At 39.7% G+C, this 25,230-nt stretch overlaps 1 protein-coding gene across 1 annotated transcript in view; it reads left to right on the top strand.

Annotated features, from left to right (window-relative positions):
* TTC27 (tetratricopeptide repeat domain 27) overlaps positions 1-25,230 on the top strand; it is a 143,354-nt gene that overhangs the window by 81,481 nt on the left and 36,643 nt on the right. The window contains exons 12-13 of the mRNA XM_033125352.1: positions 11-133; positions 18,084-18,311. Of these exons, the coding sequence (XP_032981243.1) occupies positions 11-133; positions 18,084-18,311 (351 nt within the window). The remainder of the gene's footprint in view (positions 1-10; positions 134-18,083; positions 18,312-25,230) is intronic.

The following is a 25,230-nucleotide window of genomic DNA, read 5'->3' as shown; positions in this document are numbered from 1 at the left end:
ATTTTTCTAGCGCCAGCTTGCAAGTTTACTCTTTGAGTTGGGATGTACCAGTTCAGCCCTTCAGATATTTGAGAAGCTAGAAATGTGGGAAGATGTTGTCATTTGTTACGAAAGAGCTGGGCAGCATGGGAAGGTACGTAACAGCAAAATTCTGTGTACTGGCGAGAGCCTTCGGTCCTGCAGCGTCTTCTCACTTCTTTTGTTTTTAAGCCTGCTTTTGCCAACAGTTCACTTCTACTCATTTTTTTCCACTTTTTTGCCTGCAGAAATCTTAAATGTTTTCTCTGACTTCTGTTGGAGCAGATTATTTTATGTCTGCATATGTATGTGTATATAAAAGGGAAAAGCGGGCCAAAATTGATACAGTATTTGATGTTTAAGAATGAATAATGAAAGCTTTAAAGGCACTGCACATTTTCATTTCTTTCCTTTGCTAACTGTCCTCCTGTAGGACAACTTCAAAGTGCATTATTAGAAATTATCTTAAGAATCACTGGGTGGCCTGATGATCAGAGGCTGTGGCCTGAGGAAGGTTACCTAGGAGGGAGAGCAGGCTAGGTCTGTGAAGAAAATCCAAATGGTGTGATGACCCGCCTTGGGGCAGAAGAGTTGGCTAGTGTGTAATGCACATTTAAGTCCACCTGAAATCGGGTCAAGGGGAAAATGTTGCAATATTTGCATGTTACTAATCTGTTGTTTTCCCCCCTTATAAATGAACAGAATTTTAAAGGGAGTAAGGGGCTCTGCATTGGGAATATCTATTAAAACTGACACATTGAAATCATATGTTAATTTTGGATTAACATTTCAAATAACTAAATTTCTATCAAAAGTATAGTATATAAGCAGAGTAAAACCCACAAATTGGACCATTTATACGAGGTCTGACAACTAGGTTAACGAATTTGTTGCAACGATGTTGCTATCCTTTTTTAATATCAGAGGGATTATTCATTATGAATTTGTACCAACTGGACAAACAGTTAACTTAAGTTTACTATTTGGAAGTGCTGAAAAGGCTGCATGAAAAAGTTAGACGACCTGAACTTTTCCCCAACAATTCATGCCTCGTGCATCACGACAATGCACCAGCTCACACGGCACTGTCTATGAGGGAGCTTTTAGCCAGTAAACAAATAACTGCATTGGAACACCCTCCCTACTGATCTGGCCCCCAGTGACTTCTTTCTTTCCTTGAAGATGAGGGAAATACTGAAAGGAAGGAATTTTGATCACATTCAGGACATCAAGGGTAATACGATGACAGCTCTGATGACCACTCCAGATAAAGAGGTCTAAAACTGCTTTGAAGGGTAGGTTAGGCGCTGGTGTCGGTGCACAGCTTCCCAAGGGGAGGACTTCGAAGGTGACGGTAGTGACATTCAGCAATGAGGTACATAGCACTTTTTCTAGGATGAGTTTGCGAACTTAATTGTCAGACTTGTATCTACAGTCAACCTTTTGCCATCACCATAAAAAGAGAAATAGTGGTATAAGTACATGTATGTCCGTTTCTTAAGTTTGTCTGTTTTAGACTAGTAGTAAAAGCTACATTCCTTTCACTAATCACTAATGGCAGTGAAGGTCTTTGAATTTCGTCAGCTTAAGGAGAAACCCATTTGGGAATAAAATTTTACTGTAGGAGTTTATGTAATTATAATATTTTCATCTTGGGAAATAGTGTCAAAATTATCCATTCAGTTCCTCCTTTTCCAAATAAGGAAAGGAGTCTCTAATGATTTGCCTCAGGTCACAAAGCCAGTTATTGATTATTAGCTTGAGAGGCTGCATGGCATAGTGGTTAAAAGCATAGACCCAGGCTGCCTGGATTCAGATGCTAACCTTACCGCCTGCTAGCTTTGTGCTGCCGGGCTGGTTACTCACACTCTTCCCAGTGCCTCAGTTTTCTCACCTGGACACACATAATCTACCACTTCATAGGTTTTTGTGACATAATTATGTAAAGTACATAGAATGGTGCTTTCCTCATGGTGCCACATGAGTGTTTGCTGCTATTATTGCTGTGATTGTAAGACATTTTTTTTTGGTCACATTTTAACATCTCTGAATTTAGAACACTTGATGGCACCTTCTAGTTGCTGTCAGTCAGGTGGCTGGCTGGCCAGGTTGTCATTACCTGTGCTGTACTAGCTTAATTGTAGCCATATTTAATGTCATTATTTCAATGGAGTTATGTACACGTGTCAGCACTACATATATTGGATGTAATTGCTGTTTAAAATATCTTCAAAAAGATTCTTTTATGATTTGGCATTGGAACAAAAAAGTTACTGAACATACAGAAAAGGACAGAAACAAAGTATAGGAATGTAAATTTGATATTAGCAAGGTAAACATTTGCCATCGGAGAAATCATCACAATCCCATTTACTATGCCTTAAAAACAACAACTAAGTGCTTGGTGGGAGCCAAGAAAGGAAGACACTCCAAAGTGGATGAAGCTGTGTTTTGTACTGAGGAGTGTAAAGAAAAGTTGCCATTTACAATGTCAAGCAGTGTATTGAAGGCAGGAAAAATTGCCAAATTTTTTTGAATAGATTGAAAAAAATATCAAAGCAGTGAGAGGCTGATGTGATCCATTCAAGGCATTATGTCATAATTTAACTGAAAGCATTTTTTCTTTATTAGTTAAGAGTTAGTCTTACAATTGATGGCGTCTCAAATTTGATGAAATATAGTATTATGTTTCTTTAGGGACTTAAAAAAAAATTTAGGGCCTGGCACTAAAGTAGTACTCAGATGTTTATTTAACAAAGGAATGAATGGATGAATGAATATCTTGACCCCCCAGTCTGATGTAGTTCCCATTACATCATTCTGTAGTGTGCCAGTCTTTTACAGTGGTCAGTAAACAGATAAATAACAACTGTGTATTAAAATGTGGTAGTTTTTGACATAGTGATTTTTGAAATAATTAAGCAAATTGGTGAATCACAAATAACCCAAAGCATGTTTTGAAATATTAAATTTATTTATTATTTATTATTTATTTATTTATTATTTTTAGAAAGTATGGGAAGTAGAGATTTTAACTGCAGAAGAAAAAAATCTAATGAATCCATCCCTTTCAGATAATAGAGTTAACTGTCCTCCAAAGTAGTGGTGGTAGGATTATTTTTTTAAATTTACGCACGACCTTGTAAGAAATGTTTTATGTAGTAACGGTAAATTTCCATGGTTATAATTACTCTATAAAATGTGCATATTTTACACACAGTGTGATTTATGGATGATGTGATACAGAATTGCACACCTGAAATCTATGTAATTTTACTAACAATTGTCACCCCAATAAATTAAAAAAAAAAAAAGAAAAAAAAAAGAAAATAAAATGTGCATATTTTAATTTTTAGGAGCGCATAGTTATTTACTTTGTCTTAAGTCTTTTGTGAGTTATAGCCAAACATCCCGCAAAATCTTGATTTTAAAGGTTGAGTTTAGCATTTTATTTGCCACATAGATGAAAGACTTGCCTTACCTGTTTTTCTTATGCTATATTTGCATATCCATTTAACCATAGACCCTAAAAAGTTTTCCTTCAAGTTGGAAGCGAATGTTTTATTTCTAAAACAGCTGAGATTCTTTTAGGATTTGGTCATGTGCCAATAGTTGTCACCACATTTTGACTTAACTAGAAGTTTGTGAAATTTTAATCTCTGCATTTAGTACTTAATGGCATAATTTATTTTTAAAAGGCAGATTTGAAAAGTATCTAATTCTAATCATTGTGTTCTGGTGCTCACGTTTGCACCTCACTATTGCAGGGCTTCAGATTTTCTAATTTAGAAACTACCAACAGAAATTCTCATTATTTATTGACCACTGGCAAAATAGCTAAGACTAATTTTTCTTGACCTTGGGATCAGACCTGGTTCTCATCTGTTAGCATTTAATTTTTAGAAGTTATCTGGCACACTAGAGCAGTTTCCCCAAGTGTATGGACACATTGTTATTTTGTTGAGCAAATTTGGTCCCTAAATGAAGGACAAAGACTGAGCTGGCATAAGGCACCTGTAGGGGGTGGGGGTGATGAGAATGGAGAGAAGGGTTGGGACCTCTCTGGTTTTCTTTTGTTTCTAGGAAACAAAGCTTATCTGAGATTACATAGCCTTTTCTTTCATTTTGCTACAGTTGCAGATCATTGTAGCCATGGGCTCTTAAAAAAATTTTCCTTTAAATAGCAAGTAAATGTTTTTAACGTTGTTAACGGCTGAGATTCTTTTACCAGTTGGTCTGGGTTTTTGACGATTTTTTTCTTCTAAGATAATTTCTGTATATGATTTAAAAGATTTCCCGCAAGTTCTTTTCCCACACGGCAGCCAGAGTGATCTTCCTAACAGACAGATCTGGGTATATGTTTCCAACACTCTTCTGTAACTTCCCATTGTCTCCAAGATCGAGTTGGAGCTCGTTAATGTGAATGGAAGTCTTTCACGCAGCCAATAACACGCACCACTACATGACTGAACTCCTGCTCACAGTGCACACTGCGTTGCCTCTCTGCTGCACCCGCCCCCCCACCCGCTTTTTACTTGCTCATCCCGCATGTGCCCAGAGTTCCAGCGGGACTAAACTACTTGTGATTTCTTGATTTTGCAGCATTGTTTTCCCTCAGGACTTTGGACTTTGTATATGCTTTTATACGTCTAGAACTCTTCCTCCTTCAGCCAAGTCCTACTTATTCTTCAGGCTTCTCCTGGGTGATTACTTTCTACATTGAGCTTTCCCTGCCCCTCCCTCCCAGATTTGGTGGTGTTCTGGGTGCCCTCTGACCCCAGCATGCCCCTAAGATCCCTGGCTTATCTCACCTACTAAACTGGAAGCTGCTTAAGATCCAGCCTGTCTCTGTGTTATTTACGGTGGTCTCCCCGACCCCTAGCACAGGCCTGCCACGTAGTAAGTACTTAAAAGTATTGGCTGAGTGAATGACCAGTAGGTGTCCACTGAGTAGTTATTACACTGAAGCAAATCTCCAAGTAGACACTCCTTATGGACTTTATGTGCCTCCCCAACCCCTGACATATATTCGCTCTCCAGTAACAAATCATGAGTTCTCTCCCTTCCCATTTTAACCTTTTAACATTAGGAATAGAAGTGGGAGCCTTGTTCAGCAGATGCTAACGATATTGTGAGCACGCTGCTATTACATCATGCCTCTTATGTACTATAATTTTATATAGTTACTTTGTCATTGTCATATGATATTTATAACCACCTACAAAGTATGAATTGTTTTTGCCTTAGTAAGTGGCAGATTTTGGAATCCGAGCTCAGACCTCCCTTTTCTATAAAGGTCACCCTGCTTTCCCCACATCTGCCTTTTGTCAGGGTTGTTGTTAATCCCTTAAAAATTAGATGTTCCATTTGTGAGCTAAAACCTGTTGTGCTCACTTGAGTGAGAAAAATAGGCAAAATAACTGAGAATACTCTATTCGTTGGTAATCTAAATAGATGATCAGCTAATTAGATAACTAGGCCTGTTTTTAATTGTTCTGTTTTATCTTGGTTCTGGAGTATTTCTGTTGGCAAGTCCCCTTTGAAAAATCAAGCCCCAGAGCGTGGTGTCGTCACACAGACGTGAATGTAAAAAGCAATTAGTGAAGAGTTGGCTCAGTGAGAGAGTGAAAAGGACTGAGCACCACCACGCAGAAGCAGCCCAGCTGGGAGGGACCAGCTGCGAGGACGTGTTTTGTCCTTTTTCACCTCTGAGGTGCTGCTCATAGAACAAGAATTTAGACTAGGAGTAAACTGCCTTTCTGCTAGGATTGTTCCAGGCAGCCGTCGAGTAGAAGGTGCTGTGTGCTCTCTTAGCTCTGCCCGGTCATCCTTATTCGCTATAGTAAGGATGGTAGGTAGAGTACCTTCTAGTGGTCAGTCTCCCTGCCTTTGAGAACCAGCCTCTGCAATAGCAAAACTCAGAATCTATTTCTGCTTTCTGCTTCAGGGAAGAAGACTGGAACTAAATTATGCCCAAAGTTGTTTGACTTACACACACGCACACATGCACGTGCGTATGCACGCACGCACGTATGCACACACCTTTTTTTTAGCCTAAAGCTATTGTCAGGTCTCCGAATCTGACTATTGGTGTGCCGTTAAATTCCTAGCCTGCCTGTTTTTCCTTCCCCTTGGAACAAACCTCTAACTGTTAAGCCTAATTCTGCGGTTTCTGTAGTCCTCAAAGACATTCTTTATAGTTAGGACCATCTCTGGGTCTGGATCTCATATTTTCCCCCTTCACTCTTTGCGAGGAGGGCTTCTTACAGTTTTTGGTCTGCCAGTTCCCCATTTCTATGTAGTGACCAAATACAAAGTCAGATGAGGGCCGCTCTTATCACACATTAGAATTTTTAATTCCTTCTGCTAATTCACAAAAATCCAGTCACAGATCATAATCAAGAAGGGCGGTTTGTCTTGATACTTCCTCTGACTCAAGTACGAACAGTTTTCCCAAACAGTTTTATCTCCCTTTTCATCAGAGACTGATCTTAACTTTCACCCACATTCATTACCCAAAACCCAGGGCCTTGTCTCTAACAGGGTGCTTCTTGGAATTCTAGTGGTGCTTAGGGTCCGGTCTTCCCTCCCTCAAACCTCAAATTTCCCATAGTACAACTTGCAGAAAAACACACCATCATAAATGTAAATGAGTTCACTATGGCATATGCTTTAGTATATTAACCCCTTTGCTGCATGTATCTGAGGTTCTCAGTTACCTCTCAACACTGGGCCATTTGATCACAGGGTGCGTCTGCAGGGCAGGGTACACACATGTTCTTTCAGGCCATCGGTTTTGCTCCTCAGTGTTTAGTCGTAACAAGAGTCACTTACTTCCTAGGTGTGGTCACTTGGGTTAGAAGAGCCTGTGAAATTCAGATTCTGCTGTGTGATGTCTCTGTTTACTAGGACTAAATTGTTGTTAGATAGGTCCTTATTTAGTTATATTCAATATTGATACCAGCCAGAACATGTCCCCTAAAGGAATTCTTCCTTTGTTCCCAACGGGAAGAATCTTTTATGTCTCTAGTTAGCTAGCATCTGAAAACGCTTAGAATACACCTAGAGCCCTTTGTGACTTTAGCATTAGTTTCAGTGGAATTCATCGAACATATATAGAGTACCTACTTTGTGCTGGGCAATGCTGTTCCAAAGAGAGTGAGAGACGAAATGTACTTCTAAGAAGCTTATAGTCTGATAATACAGACACACAAGCAGAATATTTTAGTATGACAGATGCTAAGATGGAAGTCTGTACAGATTCCAAATTCTGTTTGGCCATCATATGTACAGATAAATATTTCTGCTTCTGCTGTCCATTAAAGCAATAGTCCACTCGGTTTGCATCTTGCATAGTTCTTTGCGATACCTAGGACCTTCTCGTGTGACTCTACACCCTGTCCTTGGTTGAAATTAGCCTTGTGTGGAAAAATTTAGCTTTAATCTTGTAATATCAGTAGTTTTTCCATTTGACCTCACTTTCTACAATCCTGTTGGCTCAGTTACGTAGTTGTCTGCTTAGTAGTTGACAACAGCAATTCTTCTGTCTTCGGAGAAACTGTACGAAGTTGACTGGTGTGATAGAAAATTTTAATGTTCTTGGAAACTGAAGTTTCCTTCCTTCTTCCCAGTAGTGAAACCTCAAGCATCTTACTTTCCAGTAGAGGGAGTTAAGAAAGAACACATACATTATTTTAGGGCTCACTGTGCCTGACAAAATGCTAGGTACATTTCACATCTAATTCTTATAGGTAAGGTACAAATGAAGAACAGGCTCAAAGTATTAGTTAACTTGCTCACAGCCATATATTTAGTAAGTAGTAGAACTGGCATTTGAACTGCCTTTCGGACAGAAGTCACTTCCATCCTCACAGATCTGCTTATAGTTGAAAGTCTATAGAATGGATTATGCGGTACAATTTTCTAGGGATATGTTAATTACTCTTTTAGTTGTAAGAAAACCAACATATACTAGCTTCGGCAAAAGGAATTTATTGGTCCATGCAACTGAAAATTCTAGTACACCTGGCATGATAGCTATATCTAGGGGCTGGATTGGTGTCCTCAAGACTTTGTAGCTCTCTTCATGAGGTAGACAAGATGGCCCCAGGAAGCCCAAGTAATTCTGGCAGAAAAGTGTAGTCAGTCTCATGGCTCTAACAAAAGGGTTCTACGGAAGATGGCAGGGCCTGAGTCATGTGTCCTCACCTCTCTGATAGGTCCCACCTGAACCAGGTGGAAGAGGCTCTGTTATTAGACGATCAGGGAAGGAATGTTGAACAGGAAAAATCGCAACTGGTGTCCCCTGTACAATGGGAGTTGAATGCTGTAAATCTGAAGTTGCAAGAGGTAATTTGTTTGGCTTACACGGTGTTTGGAAAAAATTAGAATAAACATTTTCAGGTGGTTTCATGTAAAAATCTAGATTTTTTGGCTTCTCTTAAAAAATCAAATGATGGGGAAACATTGGGCCAAATTTCCACATTATTTATTAACTGGTTGGAGTTGAGCAGTGGTCCCTTCCTTTTTATGCTCACTTACCAGCCTACTTCATTCATTCTCAATAACTGTCAGGGGTATCTGAGCATTTGAGTGTGTGACCCTGCTGTGAGCAGTGCAGGTTTTTCAGGTAATGTAAGTAGAGTGTAACTTACTCCAACCACACTAGGTTGTGCTTAAGTCTTGGCTGACTTAATTTTATACTTAGATTCACTATGCGTAGTCATTGCCACAAAATTGTATTAAGAATAAAAATTAATTGTGTACAATTACAAAGTAAAACAGATTGTTGAAATAGCCTAGATGTGTGAGATATGTACATATGTGTGGATAAGGCAGTGGCCTTTGGAATTTGTAGGATTCTTGCACATACCTTAGGTTCCTTGCAGACAGTTGCCCATTTACGTATGACTGCGTGTTTGGGAGTGTATTTTTTTCCTATTTAATGCACATGTAGATGACAAATTTCTTGTATCCTATAAGGCTAGACATCTATATTTTCCCTAGGGAAGTTACAACCCATAGCCAGAAATACCAAAGCTTTTGCATTCTGTGAAGATTTCTGGCCACCCATATTGTAATATTACAAAAGTGATATTACAAGCCCTTGTGCTTTATTTATGTTCACTGGGCACATCTTTTGTAGTTCTTTATTGGGTAATAAATTATGTAAATTGAGTGGGTAAGTGGAGGATGTAGGAGAACTTTTTGGAGACAGTGAAGAAGATGGAGGAATGCAATGTAACTAATTGAAGAAAGGAAATACGTTGCCTGCAAGCATTGCCCTTGGGAAAGATAATTCTTTTGGCAGCACAAAGAGGTGTAAGATCTCAGGGAGAAATAATTGACTTCTAACAGAAAAATATGGAATAGGAATTTGTGGAAAGAAGAGGCCAGTCAGAGCAAGCAAGGTGTTTCAGGCCAAGCTTAATGTTTCTCACCTTCCCTAGAAGCTGCCCCACTCTGGCCCTCCACACCCGTCTTCCAGTGGATAAAATACCTAGATTTGATTTTGTTTGGGAACGAGAAGTTGCATACCACCCAGTCTCTGTTTCCCTCATTCTTACAAGAGCTCAGGTAGGTATGAGTTGGTCGAGGAAGTATTTGAAATCCTCAGTACCTTAGCATTTCCAAATATGAAGGTTCCCCCGGTTACTGTTTAATCTTTCATTTGTATTTTGTGTCTTTGCAATGACTGCAAGCACTAGTTCTGTGTTATATGTCTTTGGACTCTGGAGAACCTTCATGGTCTATTATACAGTCTAGTTAGAATAAATATTTGTAGAATTTTCTGATCCTGCAGGTGATTTAAGGGTATGATCTGATATTGAGTCTTAGATCCTATCTTTAGTGTAGGATACCTGTGGACTAGAGTCTTTCCTTATAATCCTTTTTTATTTCTGTAAGTTTGGTAGTAATTTCTCCTCTTTCGTTTCTGATTTTGGTAGTTTGAGTCTAAAGAACCAACTTTTGGTTTATTTTTTCTTTTGTTTTTCCAGTCTCTATTTTATTTACTGACACCCTAATCTTTCTTATTTCCTTCCTTTTGCTTCTTTGGTTTAGTTTACTCTTCTCTTTCTAGTTTCTTATGGAGGTGGAATATTAAATGATTAATTTAAAATCTTTATCCTTTTTCAGTATAGGCATTTATAGCTATAAATTTCCCTCTAAGCACTGCTTTCACTGCATCCCATAAGTGTTGGCTTATTATATATACACACACATATATATACATATATATGTACATATATATACACATATAAATATATATATTTTTAAATCTCAAACTGTTTTTATTTTCCCTGTGTTTTCTTTTTGGACCTATTGGTTCTTAAGGAGTGTGGTGCTCAATTACCACATAAGTGACTTTCCTAATTTTCTTTCTGTTACGGATTTGTAATTTCATCCCACTGTGGTTGGAGAACATACTTTGTATACTTCAGTCCTTTCAAATTTATTGAAACTTGCTTTACGGCCTAACATCTAGTGTATCCTGGAGGATGTTCTGTGAACACTTGAGAAGAACATGTATCCTGCTGTTGTTGGTTGGCGTGTCCTTTAGTCTACTTGGTTCATAGCATTGTTCAAGTGTTCTGTTTCTATGTTCTGTGGAGTTGTTCTAGCCATTATTGAAAGTGGGATATCCAAATATTGTTGAATTCTGGATTTCTCCCTGCAGCTCTATCGGGTTTTGCTTCATGTAATTTGGGGCTCTGTTGTTAAGTGACTGTACATAGGTTCATGCAAAAGTCGTTGTGGTTTTTGCAATTTTTTAACCTTTTAAACCTCAATTACTTTTGCACCAACCTAATACTTACAAGTATGATTATTATATCTTCTTGATGGAGTGAACATTTATCATTAAAATATGCCTTTCTTTGTTCTGTCAACAATTTTTGTCTTAAGGTGTGTTTTGTCTAATATTAGTATAGCCACGCCAGCTCTCTTTTGATTTCTGTTTACATGATGTATCTTCTTTCAACTTTTTTTTTCACTTTGAATCTGTTTGTGTGTCTGAATCTAAAGTGTGTTTCTTACAGACAGCATTTAGTTGGATCATTTTAAAAATCTTTTCTGCCAATCTGCCTTTGATTGGAGTGTTTAATCCCTTTACATTTAATTTAATTACTGATAATATAAGATGTATGTTGGTCATTTTATTATTTGTTTTCTGTATGTCTTATATCTTTTTTATTTCCCCATTACGGCCTTCTTTTTGACTTAATGGATATTTTCTAGTGTACCATTTTAATTCCTTTGTCATTTCTTTTACAGTTGTTTTGAGTTGTTTTCTTAGTCATTGTACTAGGGATTATTTAAAATAGCAGATTTTAACTGTCTGTTCATTCTATCATCTGGGTATCCTCAGAGTATGGTTTCTCATGATTTCTTTTTTCCCATGTAAGGGCCAGACTTTCTTGTTCCTTTGCATGTTTTTGTAATTTTGGGTTGAAAATTAAGCACTTAAAATAATGGAATGTGGCAGCTCTGGAAATCAAGCTGTTGCTGTATGTGTTTTTTTGTTTGTTTGGTAGTATTTCTTGACTAATTATGTAAAATCTATGTTCTTTGTCCTACGTGGCCACTGAAGTCTCAGGTTGGTTATCTTAATGGTCAGCTAATGATGGGACAGAAAATTCCTTAAATGCCTAAATCAGCAAGTCTCCCAGTTTTTGCTGATGGGCTGTGTGTGGGTGGGTGTGTTGGGGCATGTTTTCAACACTCAGCCAGGCAGCAGACAGCTCTGCCTTAGCTTTCACTAACTGCTTGCACAAAGCCTCCAGGTCAGCCTGGAGAGGTCAGAGCTCAGGGCCTTCTTGGGTCTTTCCCAAACACGTGCACAGCCTTATGTATATGCATAGATTCCCACGACTGTGTTGGAGTTTTTCAAAGACCTTCTGTATATCTCATTGCCTTTTGTTGGTTAGCCTGTCGTTTGCCCCAGCGGTTATTTACCACCTCAGGCAGCTGCAAAATGAATCACTTGTCTCTAATTTTTTTTGACAAAGGTTTTTCACTGGATAAGCTCAGAGTTAGGTTAAATAAAAACATCCTTGTAAGTGGGTTCTTCCACGGAACCACCAGACTGGTCATATAATGACAGTTTGATGCGAAGAAGACGTTAGAGGCGCTCCAAACCCATTCTTTCTGTTCCTCTGGTGGCTGCCAGGCCGCAAATTTTCACCACGATTGTCTGCTGTTTGTTTTCAAGGCTACTGCAGAGCAGGGAAGAGGGCGTAGGAATGGTGCAAGTTCAAATGACATAGAGTTTGTTGTTCGTACCAATATTTTGCCATTTTTCTTGAATAAAGACTCCTTGGATTATTTCAAGTCTTTGGCTAATTTCCAGAGTTCCAGGAAAGTTGATTCTAACACTTTCTGTCAGTTTCCTTGTTGCTTTTATGGAGCAGAGTGGTGGTTCCTTATGCCATCATTTTTGCTAATGTCCACCTGTGGAATATAGGAAAAGTACTGAACCTGAAATCAAGGCCCTGTTTTTCAATTTAGTGTCTTTTGGTTTGGGACTGACCCGTTGACTAAGGAATCTAAAGTTTTATTTCTTTGTCTTAAAAATGGGTATGTTATTATGTGTCTATCTCTTAGAATTACTGTAAGGATTAAGTGACATAATGCATTTAACAACGTAGTGGATAAAAACTAATCTGTAAATCACTATCAAATGGAAGGACGCATAAAGAGTTTAAAAAGAAAAAAGGGGGCAGACGGATGGCTCAGTTGGTCAGAGCGTGAGCTCTGAACAACAGGGCTGCCGGTTCAATTCCCGCATGGGATGGTGGGCTCTGTCCTCTGCAACTAAAGATTGAAAACGGCGACTGGACTTGGAGCTGAGCTGCGCCCTCCACAACTAGATTGAAGGACAACGACTTGGAGCTGATGGGCCCTGGAGAAACACTCTGTCCCCCAGTATTCCCCAATAAAATTTAAAAAAAAAATGAAAAAGGATTGTATCATTCAGGTTTTATTTATGGAGGCAGACCTATTTTGAGTATTTTGGGGAATAAGGGGCTTACTAAAGGAATCAGATCTAACCCAAATGTGGGAAGACGAGGTGGGCAAATGAAGGTGTGGAAGAAGGAGTTAACGAGGATCAGGTAAAATCATTTACAGTCCACTTGAAGCATTGGCACAAGTGGGTAAGTGAGACTTTACAGCGGAATCTGAGAAGGCGAGTACTTCCAGCCGTTGAAGTGGGAACATGAAGGAGGAACTCATGGAAGATCTGTGGAAAGCTGTTGTATATATGTAGCTACCAGCTCTGTGGGTCCACAGTGAAATGTCTCATGGTGGGCCTGGGGTTGCTATTGGATGGCAGGGCCAGCAGTGTGATAGATAAACTAGACACACAGAGCAAGGACAAGCTGGGACATTCAGAGCATCTCTGCGTCTTTCTTGACACCATGTTTAGCGACAACAGCCTTCCAAGATTAAAGGCAGTTGCTTTACTTCTACCTTTCAAATCCCCAACAAGTTCCCCTTCTGGCCACTCTAACATGAAATTAGAAGGGAGAGGGATTTTAGGAAACACAGTTTGCAGCTTAAGCAAGTTAACATATCATAATCTAGGACATATGGCTGTGCAGTGATTTAGGCCTTAAACTTGGGGGTTTACTTATTTGTAAAGTATCAAACTAACAGGTACAGAGTATTTTATAGATTGTGTGATATAAAGAAGGGTTTCTGATTTAGGGAAACACAGTTTCTTCCAAACAGTTTAGATATTTAAGCATTCCTAGAGCATATAAGACTACAAATAACTAGTACCACATAAACATTTATTTTACATATCTTATTGCATTTATTTCATTAGTTCCTTAGAGGTAATGTATCAAATGAATTTTTATAAATTGAACAGTTTCCTAATAACAAGTTACGGTATTAAGAATTTGATCATTACCAATTGGTTTTTGATTGACATTGGCACACAATTGTTTTACCTCAGTTTCTTGAGTTTTATTAGCATGATGTCATCAAAGTCACTGACTGGTGAGCTCTAATGGGATGGTGAGACAGTCAAGGTCCTTGCAGACTACATTATGCCATCAAGTCCAGGTAACTCTGAGGCAACATAGGCATGTGTACTTCTCTTAGTGCTGGTGAAAGCCTTCTGCATCTGAGATTGTCTGGTTTTGGGGTAGAGAAAAATGTATTTGCTGTGTCAGTACCTGCTTACCAAGTGTCGGGCTGTGATTTACTCTAGTAAAGAGGTCATGTCTGGAACAGTAGCTATAATTAGAGCCACCATTATATTAAGTTTATAATAATCTATGACATTTTCCAGAATCCATCTGTGTTCTGCTTAGTTTAAATGGGCAGATTAAACTGTACACCCATATACCCACACACACTTCACGGTATCTTTCAAGTTTTCGATAGTGGCATTTCTGTGATTTGCATAGATATGCAGTGGCTTTTAATGGGAAGAGGAAGCTTCCGGGGCTTTCACTTGGCCCTTTATTCTGTAGTAGCGCTCACTGAGGGCTACTCTGTATTCGAGAATGAGGGAAGTAACCACTGAGTGGGTTCAGAGACTTACCAGGCCTACTGTGGATGGACAGTATTGGCTTTTTTATTTACTTTTTTTTTAAGAGGCTCTGAGTCTGAAGTGACTCAGGGATAGGAATTGGATGGTAGACAATGTTTTAGCATCAGCATGGGTGACTCAGGTCAGACACCTGGTCTCCAAACCTAGATGTCGTCCTTCCTTCCCCCCCACCCCGCTTCTTAATGTGACATGGATCAAGTTTGAATTTAGTTGGTTGTCCATGTCACTTGGTCCTAAGTCTTCATGATGAATCATCCATCACCTAAGATCCATGCTACCGTCGGTGCACCAGTCTCATTAGCACTCTGGCTGTGTGCCTATTTCATGTAAGTATGCTCATCTTGCTTCCAGGGGTTAAGTGCTGTCAGCCCGTCTCTGTTACCTTGTGTTGTAATCATCCCTACTGAAATCAGGAAGCTGTTCATCTCCAGACTCTTCCTCCAACTTACACAGGACATCTACCAGCCCTTTTCAAGGAGGGTATGTCCTCCCACATACAACGTAGTTCTCAAAGCCAAGGTGAAAGGAGTGTTCCTTGGGTCCTCACGGGGGACGTAGTTAAGGGTGAATGAATAGGTTGCAAATGAGAAATTAACAAACAGCCTTTTCTTTCTAAGTTGTTGGATTCTTCACATTACACCAAGGAATTTCTGGCATCTCAGCTTTAATTTTGGCCATGTTAGAGTCAAGCAGTTGAGCAAATAATTTAGAACCATCCCCAGAGGCTTGAGTGTGCACTGTGAATCAAAAATTTCTGATGAGCATCTAAATTCAGCTGATTTAAAATTATAATCCTCTTTGCCTGTGGTCTAGCACTCTTTGACTCTCTTTTTCCATGTGGTCCCAAGATTTTTCTCTCTAGAAATTAATGGTGTCTTGCAGTTCTTTTTGTGTGTAAGTCTGTTTATATGTCTGGAGGCAGTGAGGGATAGAAGGGGTCAAGTATGAAGAGAATTGGCGTTCTCTTGCAAGGTAACTCCCCGAGCTGCAGTCATTGTATTATATTTAAGCAAGGTAGCACCAGTCTTATCAGACAGTGGAGGCTTGTGTCTGCTGGGATAGGAAATTTAGTAGGGTTTAGGGATTTCTGTTATCTGAATCATCCCAAATGTCCCCATTTAAATTCTTGGGTCTTACGCTTTCAGAATCAATGCCTGCTTCTGTTCCTGGCCATGATGAACTAGCAGGTACTAGAATAACCGTCTTGCTCTAAACAACCATTATTGCTCTTACTGCTATGTAACTAACCACGTCAAAACTTAGGTGTCTTGAAACAACAGCAGTCATTTGATTTATCTGTCATTGTTTCTGTGGAACAGAAATTGAGGAAGGGCTTGACTGGGCCACTTGTGATGTGAAAAAGGTGAGGTGATACAATATTAACTCTAAATGAACTTTGATAAATTGAAGATGCCCGTGAGTAGTCTTAGAGCAATTATTTAAAAATAATAAAATGATGTGTTGCTAAAGGCAGTAGTGGAAATGAGATGAATGACTAAAACATACTGAGTAACCCAATCAAATGCCTTTACTTTCACACAGAACTGTGTGAAACTTAATTCCTCCCCTACTGTAGTAATTCAGCAATCCTGCAGGGATAGTGTCTACATTTGATTTTTGACTGCCATGCTTGGTACTTATAAGGGAATAGAACTTCTTTTAGGTAATCGCAGAAATTCCCTGGTTCTCTGACCTTGAAGATTTAAAATATTGAGTGTCATTTCCTTTTTTTGAGCTGTCCAGTGAATTTAGAAGCAGCCAGCCTACCTCACCATTTTGTATTCTCTCACATTGTCCTATCACTCTGTGCACAAAAGCCTCGCGTTAGGTAAATGCTAAGTTACCACTTAGCATTTAGGTAATAATTTAGGTAAACCTTTCATCACTGGATATCATGGACTAGCAGTGTTCTACCCTCTCGTGATCTCTGGATCCTCTTTTTTCCAGATCCAACCCAATCAGATAACCAATCATAAATATTCATTTTCTGCAGGGTAATGTTGCCTGCAATCTCTTCGGTACCCAGTTACTATTATGGTCATTGTTTAATTGCAGAACACAGAGTCCACTCTAACCGGTTAAAGCAGAAAGGAACTTATTAAGAGAATCAGCCTCCAGAATTTCTGGGAGGATGTGACTATGAAGTTTTAGTGCCATGCTGGCAAGAGAAATGCTGTCAACTACACTGTGAGATCATTTCAGCAAAACTCCTGCGTGGCTACAGTCTGTTACACATAATAAGGTTGAATACATATGCATATATATGTAAAAATACATGTATTGAATATTTATGTAGGTGACCTTATAGAGTTATGGTTAGATACGTTAATAACTATTATATTATCTGTGAATAGACGAATTACATGGATTATATTTTCAAACTTCATGTTTATTTTGGCTGTTTAGGGCCTAGAATTGTTTTCCCTTAGAATCTGTTTTATAAATTCTGGTTCAAGTTTCAGAGAAAGTGTAAAAAGCCTCCATAACCCATACTGTATCAGAGATGAGAAAGAGCTAGCATCCAAAGATAACTTTGGGAAGCACAGCCATCTTTTAAAAGATTTCACAAAAATTAGACTGCTTAAGAATTATAGGTATATCCAACCTAACGAAAATCAAATGTACAGACTTTAAGATTGCTAACTCCTTAAGGGAGTTTGAAGGGTCGTTTCAGCTACTGAAGGATGGCTTCCTGGATATCTACTTCCTGTGGCCATGGCTGTCTTGGCGTCTTGGCGACTCCACTGCTGTGTGTGTGAACATGTCTGTGTGCGAGGGTGAGAAGTAGCGCCACTACCATGCCTGCTGCTCTCTGTGAAATTGATCAGAAACAGGGTAACGGACGGGTGGGGGAAGTGGACTGGCGGTGGTAACAAGTACAGAGTTAGCTTGGGTGACGAGGTGACTCTGAATTGTCACCTCGCCTATGCAAATCATGCCCACGCCTGTGCACTGTATGGTTTTTAATTTCTAAAGTGAATGGACTGTTGGAAGCAGATAGGTCTTGTGTTGGCAAGTTTTATCTGTGAGGTAAGCTGCAGTTTGGTTATAATTCACACTGCCTATTAAATTGTACCCTCCTCCTTCTTTTAGAAATGTTTTCACAGTACTAGGCTTCCTGAGCACGCCATTTTAAAACAGAGAAAACACACTCTTCATTGCCGCTGGTTAGAGGTGGTGCTCTCACCAGTGGTCCCAGTGGTAACAGCCGGAGTGGGGAGCTAGATCATCCCTCCAATACCGTGAAGTGAGCCTCTCCTCGGGGCCTTTCCTAAGGATTCCAGATGTCAGGAAAGCAGTATTCACCTCTTACTTCTTGTTCCTCTCTTCTACTTGTACCATATTTATTTTCTGTTCTTCCCCTCTTATTCAGCCAGTGTCCTAGGTGGCAGAAATAACCAGGTCATCTCAAACTTCGAAAATAAAATCTTGGATCATGTGGGATAAAAGACGTGTATATCCTAAAAAATAACAATTGAGTTATTTCTGTTGCTATTTCTAGGCAGAAGAAATCCTCAGACAAGAGCTGGAGAAGAAAGAAACGCCGAGTCTATACTGCCTGCTTGGGGATGTCCTCCGAGACCACGCCTCCTATGACAAGGCCTGGGAGCTGTCCCAGCACCGCAGCGCCCGAGCTCAGCGCTCCAAAGGCCTCCTGCACCTGCGGAGCAAGGAGTTTAAGGAATGCGTGGAGTGCTTTGAACGCTCGGTGAAGATTAACCCCATGCAGGTCAGACACCTCCTAAACCCCGTCTGCTCTTGGCACCGATGTTTGTCTCTGATTTTGGTTCTTACTGAACGTACCCGTTTTCTGTCCTAATGACTAGTGAGCTTGTCTTTGAGAGCGAAGAACTTAATCTCCAATGCACGTCTTGCTTGTCACAGAAAGCGGATTGGTACCTTATTCACTTTCTGTTGTGTTTCTCCTATTGGCTTGTCATTTCTTTCTGTTAACTGTCCTTAAGGCAAATACAGCCATTAGGTTCCATTTTGAAAAGTATGTTAGGAAAGAAATGAATGAGTCAAAATTATAGACAGTGTAGGACTTTCAGTGGATACTCGGGTTGCTTCTACTTCTTGGTTATTGTGAATAAGGCCGCTATGAACATGAGTGTACAGAAGTGGTTGTTTTTGAACTGGGTAGACACAGAGGATGTTTTTTAAATTGAAGAAAAACCAGAGGCACATTTTTTATGCCAGGTTGAGCTACTTGCTTACTTTGCTCACTCGTAGTAGTGAATATAATGAGAACCTTCTAAATCTGCAGCCTGGTTAAAAACCTGGAGGAGAGAGTGGGACAGAATGTCAGCAGAAATTAACTGTTGCATTTGGCAGCAAGGACGCGTATACTTAGGAACTGCTTTTTGTTGACAGCTTGCTCTAAGTCTGTGGTTCTCAACGGGGGATGATTTTGCCCCCGGGGGACATGTGGCATTGGAGGGTGGTATATTACTTGCCTCTAGTGGATAGAGACTAGGGATGCTGCTAAACGTCCCAGAATGCATAGGACAGCTCCCCACGATAAAGCATTATCCAACCTAAAATGTCTGTAGTTCCAAGGTTGAGAAATCCTGCACTAAGTTGATTATCACTAGACACTTTCTGGTAGAAAATAGAACTCAATATTGTGTTGTTGAAATTTTACTTTTACGGAAAACTGTATCATATCCTTGCATATCTGGGTAGCCTCCGCCTAAAGTTGACCTAACCATAGCTGCCATAAAGAGTGGGGAAAATAAATTTGTTCCCTTCGCCTCCCATAGCCTAAGTTAAATCAGTGTCAGATACCTCACAAACATGAGTTGTGTCCTCAGGTACAGTCTCTTCTCAGCATCTTAGCATTAACATTTTCCTCTTGCCTTACTGACTACTCCTGCCCAGTCTCTTTGCTGGTTTCCTAGCGCTGCCCTGGGACTTAATGATTGGGCCTCACCTCTGTCTGCTCCCACTTCCTTGATTTCATCCAGTCCCATAGCTTTTCATACCACCTATACACTGACAACTACCAAAGGTTTATTTTCAGTCTAGTCTTCTCCCCTGAACTCTAGACTCCTGCATCTAACTTCCTTCCTCCATCTCCCCATTTGTTACTCTAACTTACCATTTCCAGTATCAGAAATACTGTTCTCTTCCTCCTAAAAACTTTGCCCATCAAGGTCTGCCCCATCCGGACTTAGAGTCCTCCTTGATTCCTTTTTGTCTTATGCCCCACCTCTATCCGTCAGTAAATCCTAGCAGAGCTACCTTCAAAATATATCTAGAATCCGATGACTTCTTACCACCTGCCACCATTCTGATTCAGATCCCCGTTGTCTTTCACCGAGTTAACATACTGTCTCTTTACTGGTCCTCCAGCCTCTGTCTTTGTCTCCATCTGCCTGTTCTCAATGAGCACCCAAATCGATCCTTTCAGATGTGAGTCAGACGTATTGTTCTTCTGCTCCATCACCTAGTGACAGTAGTCAGAGTTCCTTAATGGCTGTCGAGGCTTTCCCCAGCCTGGCTGTTTCTTTCCTTCCCCCTCCCGTCCTGCCCCTCACTGTCCCCACATTCTCCTCTTTACACTTCCCTGAATATTTCAGGGACATTCCTGCCTCAGGATTTTAGCACTTGCTCTTCCTTTGCCTGGGATGTTCTTCCAGATCATTGCACACCTTGCTCCATAACTTCATTCAAGTCTCTGCTCAAATGTCCCTGCTTTATTTTTTTCCATAGCACTTAGCTAATATTATGTATAGTTTACTTAAAATTCTGCCTCTCCTCCACTAGAATGTAAGTCTCAAACAGGCAGAAATTTTTATCTCTTAGGTTCATTTATATTTTCCTAGTGCTGTCACAGTGCCTAGCACATATTGGGTATTTAATAAATATTTGTTGAATGAGTGAATACATAATATCTTTTAACCAATTATTCAGTCAAATGTATGCTAATTGTCTGCTGTGCACATAGCACTGAGCGAAGGGATGAAGCAGTAGCCACAGATCACCAGGTAGCTCTGGTACAATCTAGTGAGGTGAAAACAGACAAAACTGGCCCATAATCTGAGGCATCAAAGAAATACCAAGTGAGTTATTTGGAAAGCGCTAGTTATACAGAGGCTGCAGAGAAGATTTCTGCCTTTGGTAGACATTGGAGAGGATGTTGAACTTGGCTTTGAAGGACAAATAGTACTTGAATGGACCTAGGGAAGGGCAGTGGTGAGGCCATTCCAGGCAGGTGAACAGTATGAGCAAAGCCCTAGAAACAGGAAGGGGGAGAAAGAGAGAGAGAGAGAGAGAGAGAGAGAGAGAGAGAGAGAGAGAGAGAGAGAGAGAGAGAGAGAGAAAAGTGATCGTGAATAGGGTAGTTTTTCAGAGTCAATGGGAATAGGGTACTTCCAGTGGGAAAGTTAGACTGGAACCAGATTATGAAAGATCTTAAATGGGAGACTAAACTCTCTTGGTGTTATTTGGCAGATAGGAGCCATTGAGGGGTTGATCTCGTTTTGGATGAAAGAATGTGGTATGCCTGGAGGTAGTTTAGGAATGTTTTGCTAACACTAGGGCCATGGGAGATACTAGATGTAGGCAGTGTTAAAGGACTGTGGCAGTAGTCTAGCGTGACAGCTATCAGTGTGGAAGGGACAGTAGGAAAGAAGGGATGGGAACGACGTTGCAGGGAACGACTTGACAGAACTTAGTGATTTCATTGTATCATTTTGAATTAATTACATAACGAGACCAAAAAAATGACAATTGTTCAAAGCAGCGTCACAGTACAGATGTTATGTAGGATATTGTGTGGTTTGTCATATGGACCCAATTCAGGCAGGTCATAAGCCGTGCCAAAATGTGCAGGCATTGGATGCTACAGTGGTGCAGAACTACTGCGAGATGCAAACTTGAACACCATGGACTCATTGTAACTCGGATTCAAGTTTGAACTTTCTCTGAAGACTTCCTCTTCATAGCTCCCTCATGCTATTGTTTCCCTTAAGTCCTGGAATAAAAGAAAAATAGAAAAGTGGAATTTAACACATTGTAGTCTCTTTTTTACACACATGTCCATACAATTTGGTTTAATAACAAAATTTAGGCAAAATGAGAGTGATATTTGAATGTCTTTTGTGTGTTATAATGACTTTCTGAAATCAAATTGGTATAAAAATAGAAGTGTTTGGTTTTATATTAGGGATGGTCTGCAAAACTAAATGCATAGTCTATGGTATGTTTGTTAGAGAATCAGAAGATGTGTGTATCATTAACAGTCATGCTTTTGAGGTTGCTAGCTATCATTCGCTTACAAATTCATCAGAAAAAATATCGATGGCACAGTATTAGAATTAGATATGACTAAGGATCTGATTGAAGTATATAAATATCTACTAAGAAAAATTAAAGTAATTTTAAATCTAATATATTGCAGAAATGTGCAAATGTCATAAATGTATAGCTTGATTAATGTTCCTTTTGTTATTTTTAAATGTTCAGATAATCAGCATTTACATTTTTTAAATATATTTTTAGTTTTCAAAACTAATTTTACTTTTAAAAAGAATTTTTGGATAGAATGATCTTATAGGTCCCTGATATAGTAAAACCAGTTTGTTGATGAACAATCTGTTGGCCAATAAATAATGTCTTTTAAATTATTTTTTTTAATTAAAGTTTATTGGGGTGACAATGGTTAGTATACTAAGTTACATAGGTTTCAAGTGTACAGTTCTTAAAACCTATGTAACTTAGTGTGTATATATATATATATCACATTGTGTGTTCATTAAATTATTTTTTAATGTTCTGTTTCACTTTCAAAAATGTTGCAGTTTGAACAGCACATGTTGTGGTTGCCTAACTAAGCACTATCGAGATCCTACTGTGTACCAGACGTGGATGTGGGGATGAATTAGGCTGTGTCAACCTATCAGCAGAGAGCAGAGAGTTTCCGCTGGGAAGTGATAGGGATAGAACCAATTTACGAAGGTCCTGAAATGCCTTTCTTCAGGATTATCTAACCTGTGGTGGTTTTGAATAAAAGAGTGACGTTATAAAAGTGGTGTTGTAGGAAGTTTAAATAAGGAATGAGGGTCATTGATGAGTGATCAGTGCCTTTAGCAGTGAGGTTAGAAAGATAGAACAGGTTGAAGCCTCATTACAAAGGAAAATTTTCTGGGACTTGCTCATTGGACTGGCAGGATTGAGGGAATCCAAGAGGATGCCAGTTTTCTCAATTGTCTGATTGAAAAGGACAATGTCCTTATTGATAGATATAGAGAATTCAGGAGGAATGGAAAATATCTTTTGCAGGGGAAGGAGATGTGATTTTGGATGTTGAATCTGAAGAGATGTTGCTATATCTAAGTAGGAACGGCTGATAGTCCATTGGACACAAAAGCACAAAGCTCAATAGTGAGCTTGCAGACTGGGGCTCTTCTGTGGAAGTAAGGTGAAGCCATGCAAGTGAATAAAAAACTTGTTGGAAAACACCAGGCAAAATTCTGAACGTTCGCCATTGCCAGCAGTTGGAAGAAGGTAGAAGACATAGCACCAGTGAAATACGATTCAAGCAAACTACTCCAGAGTTTTGATGGGAAGGACAGAAGGAAACCCAAAGGAAGGGATTCATGGAAACTAAAGGAAGAATAAGTGTCAGTGAGGATTGTCACATGTAGGGATAAAGTCCAAAGAAGGCTAAGAAGAGGTCATGGGATTTGGGGCTCACTAATGACCTTCAAAACCATCTTCAGGAGATTGTAGAGAGAGCGGCAGGTGAGGAAATGGATCCAGTATCTATAGACTGTTCATGTGAGGAGCATGTCAAAGAGTGAGAGTCAAAATGAGGAGTATTTGACCGAGGGGCAGAAAAGTGAAGTAAAGCGTTCAACATACTGGACACCTGGACATGGTTGAAGGCAGTGGATAAAGAAGAATGAATCCAGTAGATGAAGGAGAAAATGAATGTTATAAAGAGAGAGGAAAGATCACTTGGGAATATCCTTTTAGGGAAGAGTGGAACGAGGAGAAGGGGTGCAGGTATTAGCTCTGGAAACAGGAATAATACCGGGGGTGCCAAAAAATTGCACACACATTTTTAAGATAACATCTCTTGTCTTACATTTTTTGGGCACCCTTTGTATTTCTAATGAGACTGGAAAGAAGATGAGAGCATTAATATTGTAATTGCAATGTCTATTTACTATGCATCTTCTATAGTCTAAGCTAGAATATAAGTGTAAACTCTATAAACCATTCTGAGACATCGAGGGGGCCACAAAAGAACTGCCTGAAGGCATGGCCTCTTGCCCTCCTGTGGTTTACCTGGAGGTAGAGGTGACCGTATCTGACCAGGGGCTTGAGTAAATACACAACCTGCTGCGGTGCCTTGTGATGGTGTTAGCATGAGGGTTGAGTGGTCCGAAGGGGCCTCATGGAGATGTTATGAACTGGGCAGAGTGGTTGGGATTTGGATAGGAGGAAAAATTGGGAAAACATGTTTCAGGAAAGCAGACTAGCAGATGGAAAAACCAACCACTTAGTGAGCAAAGGTTTCTTGGTAACTATGGGTTTTGACTGTTTATTTATTCTTTATTCAGTTGTGATAATAACAATTGCAGCTAACGTTGAGTATTTACTGACTGCCAGGTACTGCTCTAAGCATTTTTCTTATGTTTTTAATCCTCAACACTATCCCTGAGGTACTTCCTATTTTTATCCTCATTTCACAGATGAAGAAAGAGATGGTTAACTAATTTGTACCAGATGCCACAGTTTATGAAATGGGGAGCAGGGATCTGAACCTGGGCTTTCTGGTTCCAGAGCAACTACTCTTAGCCTCTTCCCTGTTTGTCTCTAACAGATACTGTCTTATGTTAGAAGCAATGGTGGATTTGGTTGAGGTCAAGTTAGAAGTTACGGAAAGCCTTGAGTACAAGACTGTCAGGTTTGAACTTTTTTCCTCCTTTAATGAAGAACCACTGGAGCTTTCATAAGAAGCAAAGTGAAGTTGTAACTTTGAGGTTTGGGGATGATCCTGCACATGCCAGTGAGTGAGTCTGTGCGAGACCGGGAAATTTTAGAGAAACTGAGGCAGCCCTTCCCAGCCCACTCTATACATCAGACCAGACTTCCACAATATATTATAACACTGGGAGCTTATACGCTTCCTTGAGTTGTAGGGGTTAACATTCTCTTTCATTTTAGTGTTTGAAAGAAGAAAATGTTTTTATTTAAAATAGAGTTACAGAGTTTCTGTTGTGAACTTGTGTTAGTTGTGGTAGGAAGACTCAAAGAGATTGGAGCTTACATTTCAGTGGAGGAGAAGACAGGGTGAACATATGCAAATAATATGTAGAGAAAAAAGAGATTCTTTTTTGTTCTTTCTTTCTCATATTGGTAAGCAATAAAAGATGAAACTCTTAAGGTCTGAAGTGCATAACTGCCAAGAAACACAGGCCCTGGGATCACATCTGGGCTGTAGCTGTGGCTGCGGGACATTGGGGAGGGCAAAAGCTTTGCCCCCATGGCCCGGATTCCAAACCCCAGCAATCCCAAGGAATATGACGTAGGTAAATCACTTCATTTTTCTGGGCTCCAGTTTCCTCATTTATAGTGGAGATTATAGTCCCTATCTCAGGTTCCTGCTGGGAAAATTAGAGCTAATTTATGTCAAG

Source organism: Rhinolophus ferrumequinum, chromosome 13, assembly GCF_004115265.2.
Source record: "Rhinolophus ferrumequinum isolate MPI-CBG mRhiFer1 chromosome 13, mRhiFer1_v1.p, whole genome shotgun sequence".
Lineage (NCBI taxonomy): Eukaryota > Metazoa > Chordata > Mammalia > Chiroptera > Rhinolophidae > Rhinolophus > Rhinolophus ferrumequinum.
This window is presented reverse-complemented; position numbering and strand designations above follow the sequence as displayed.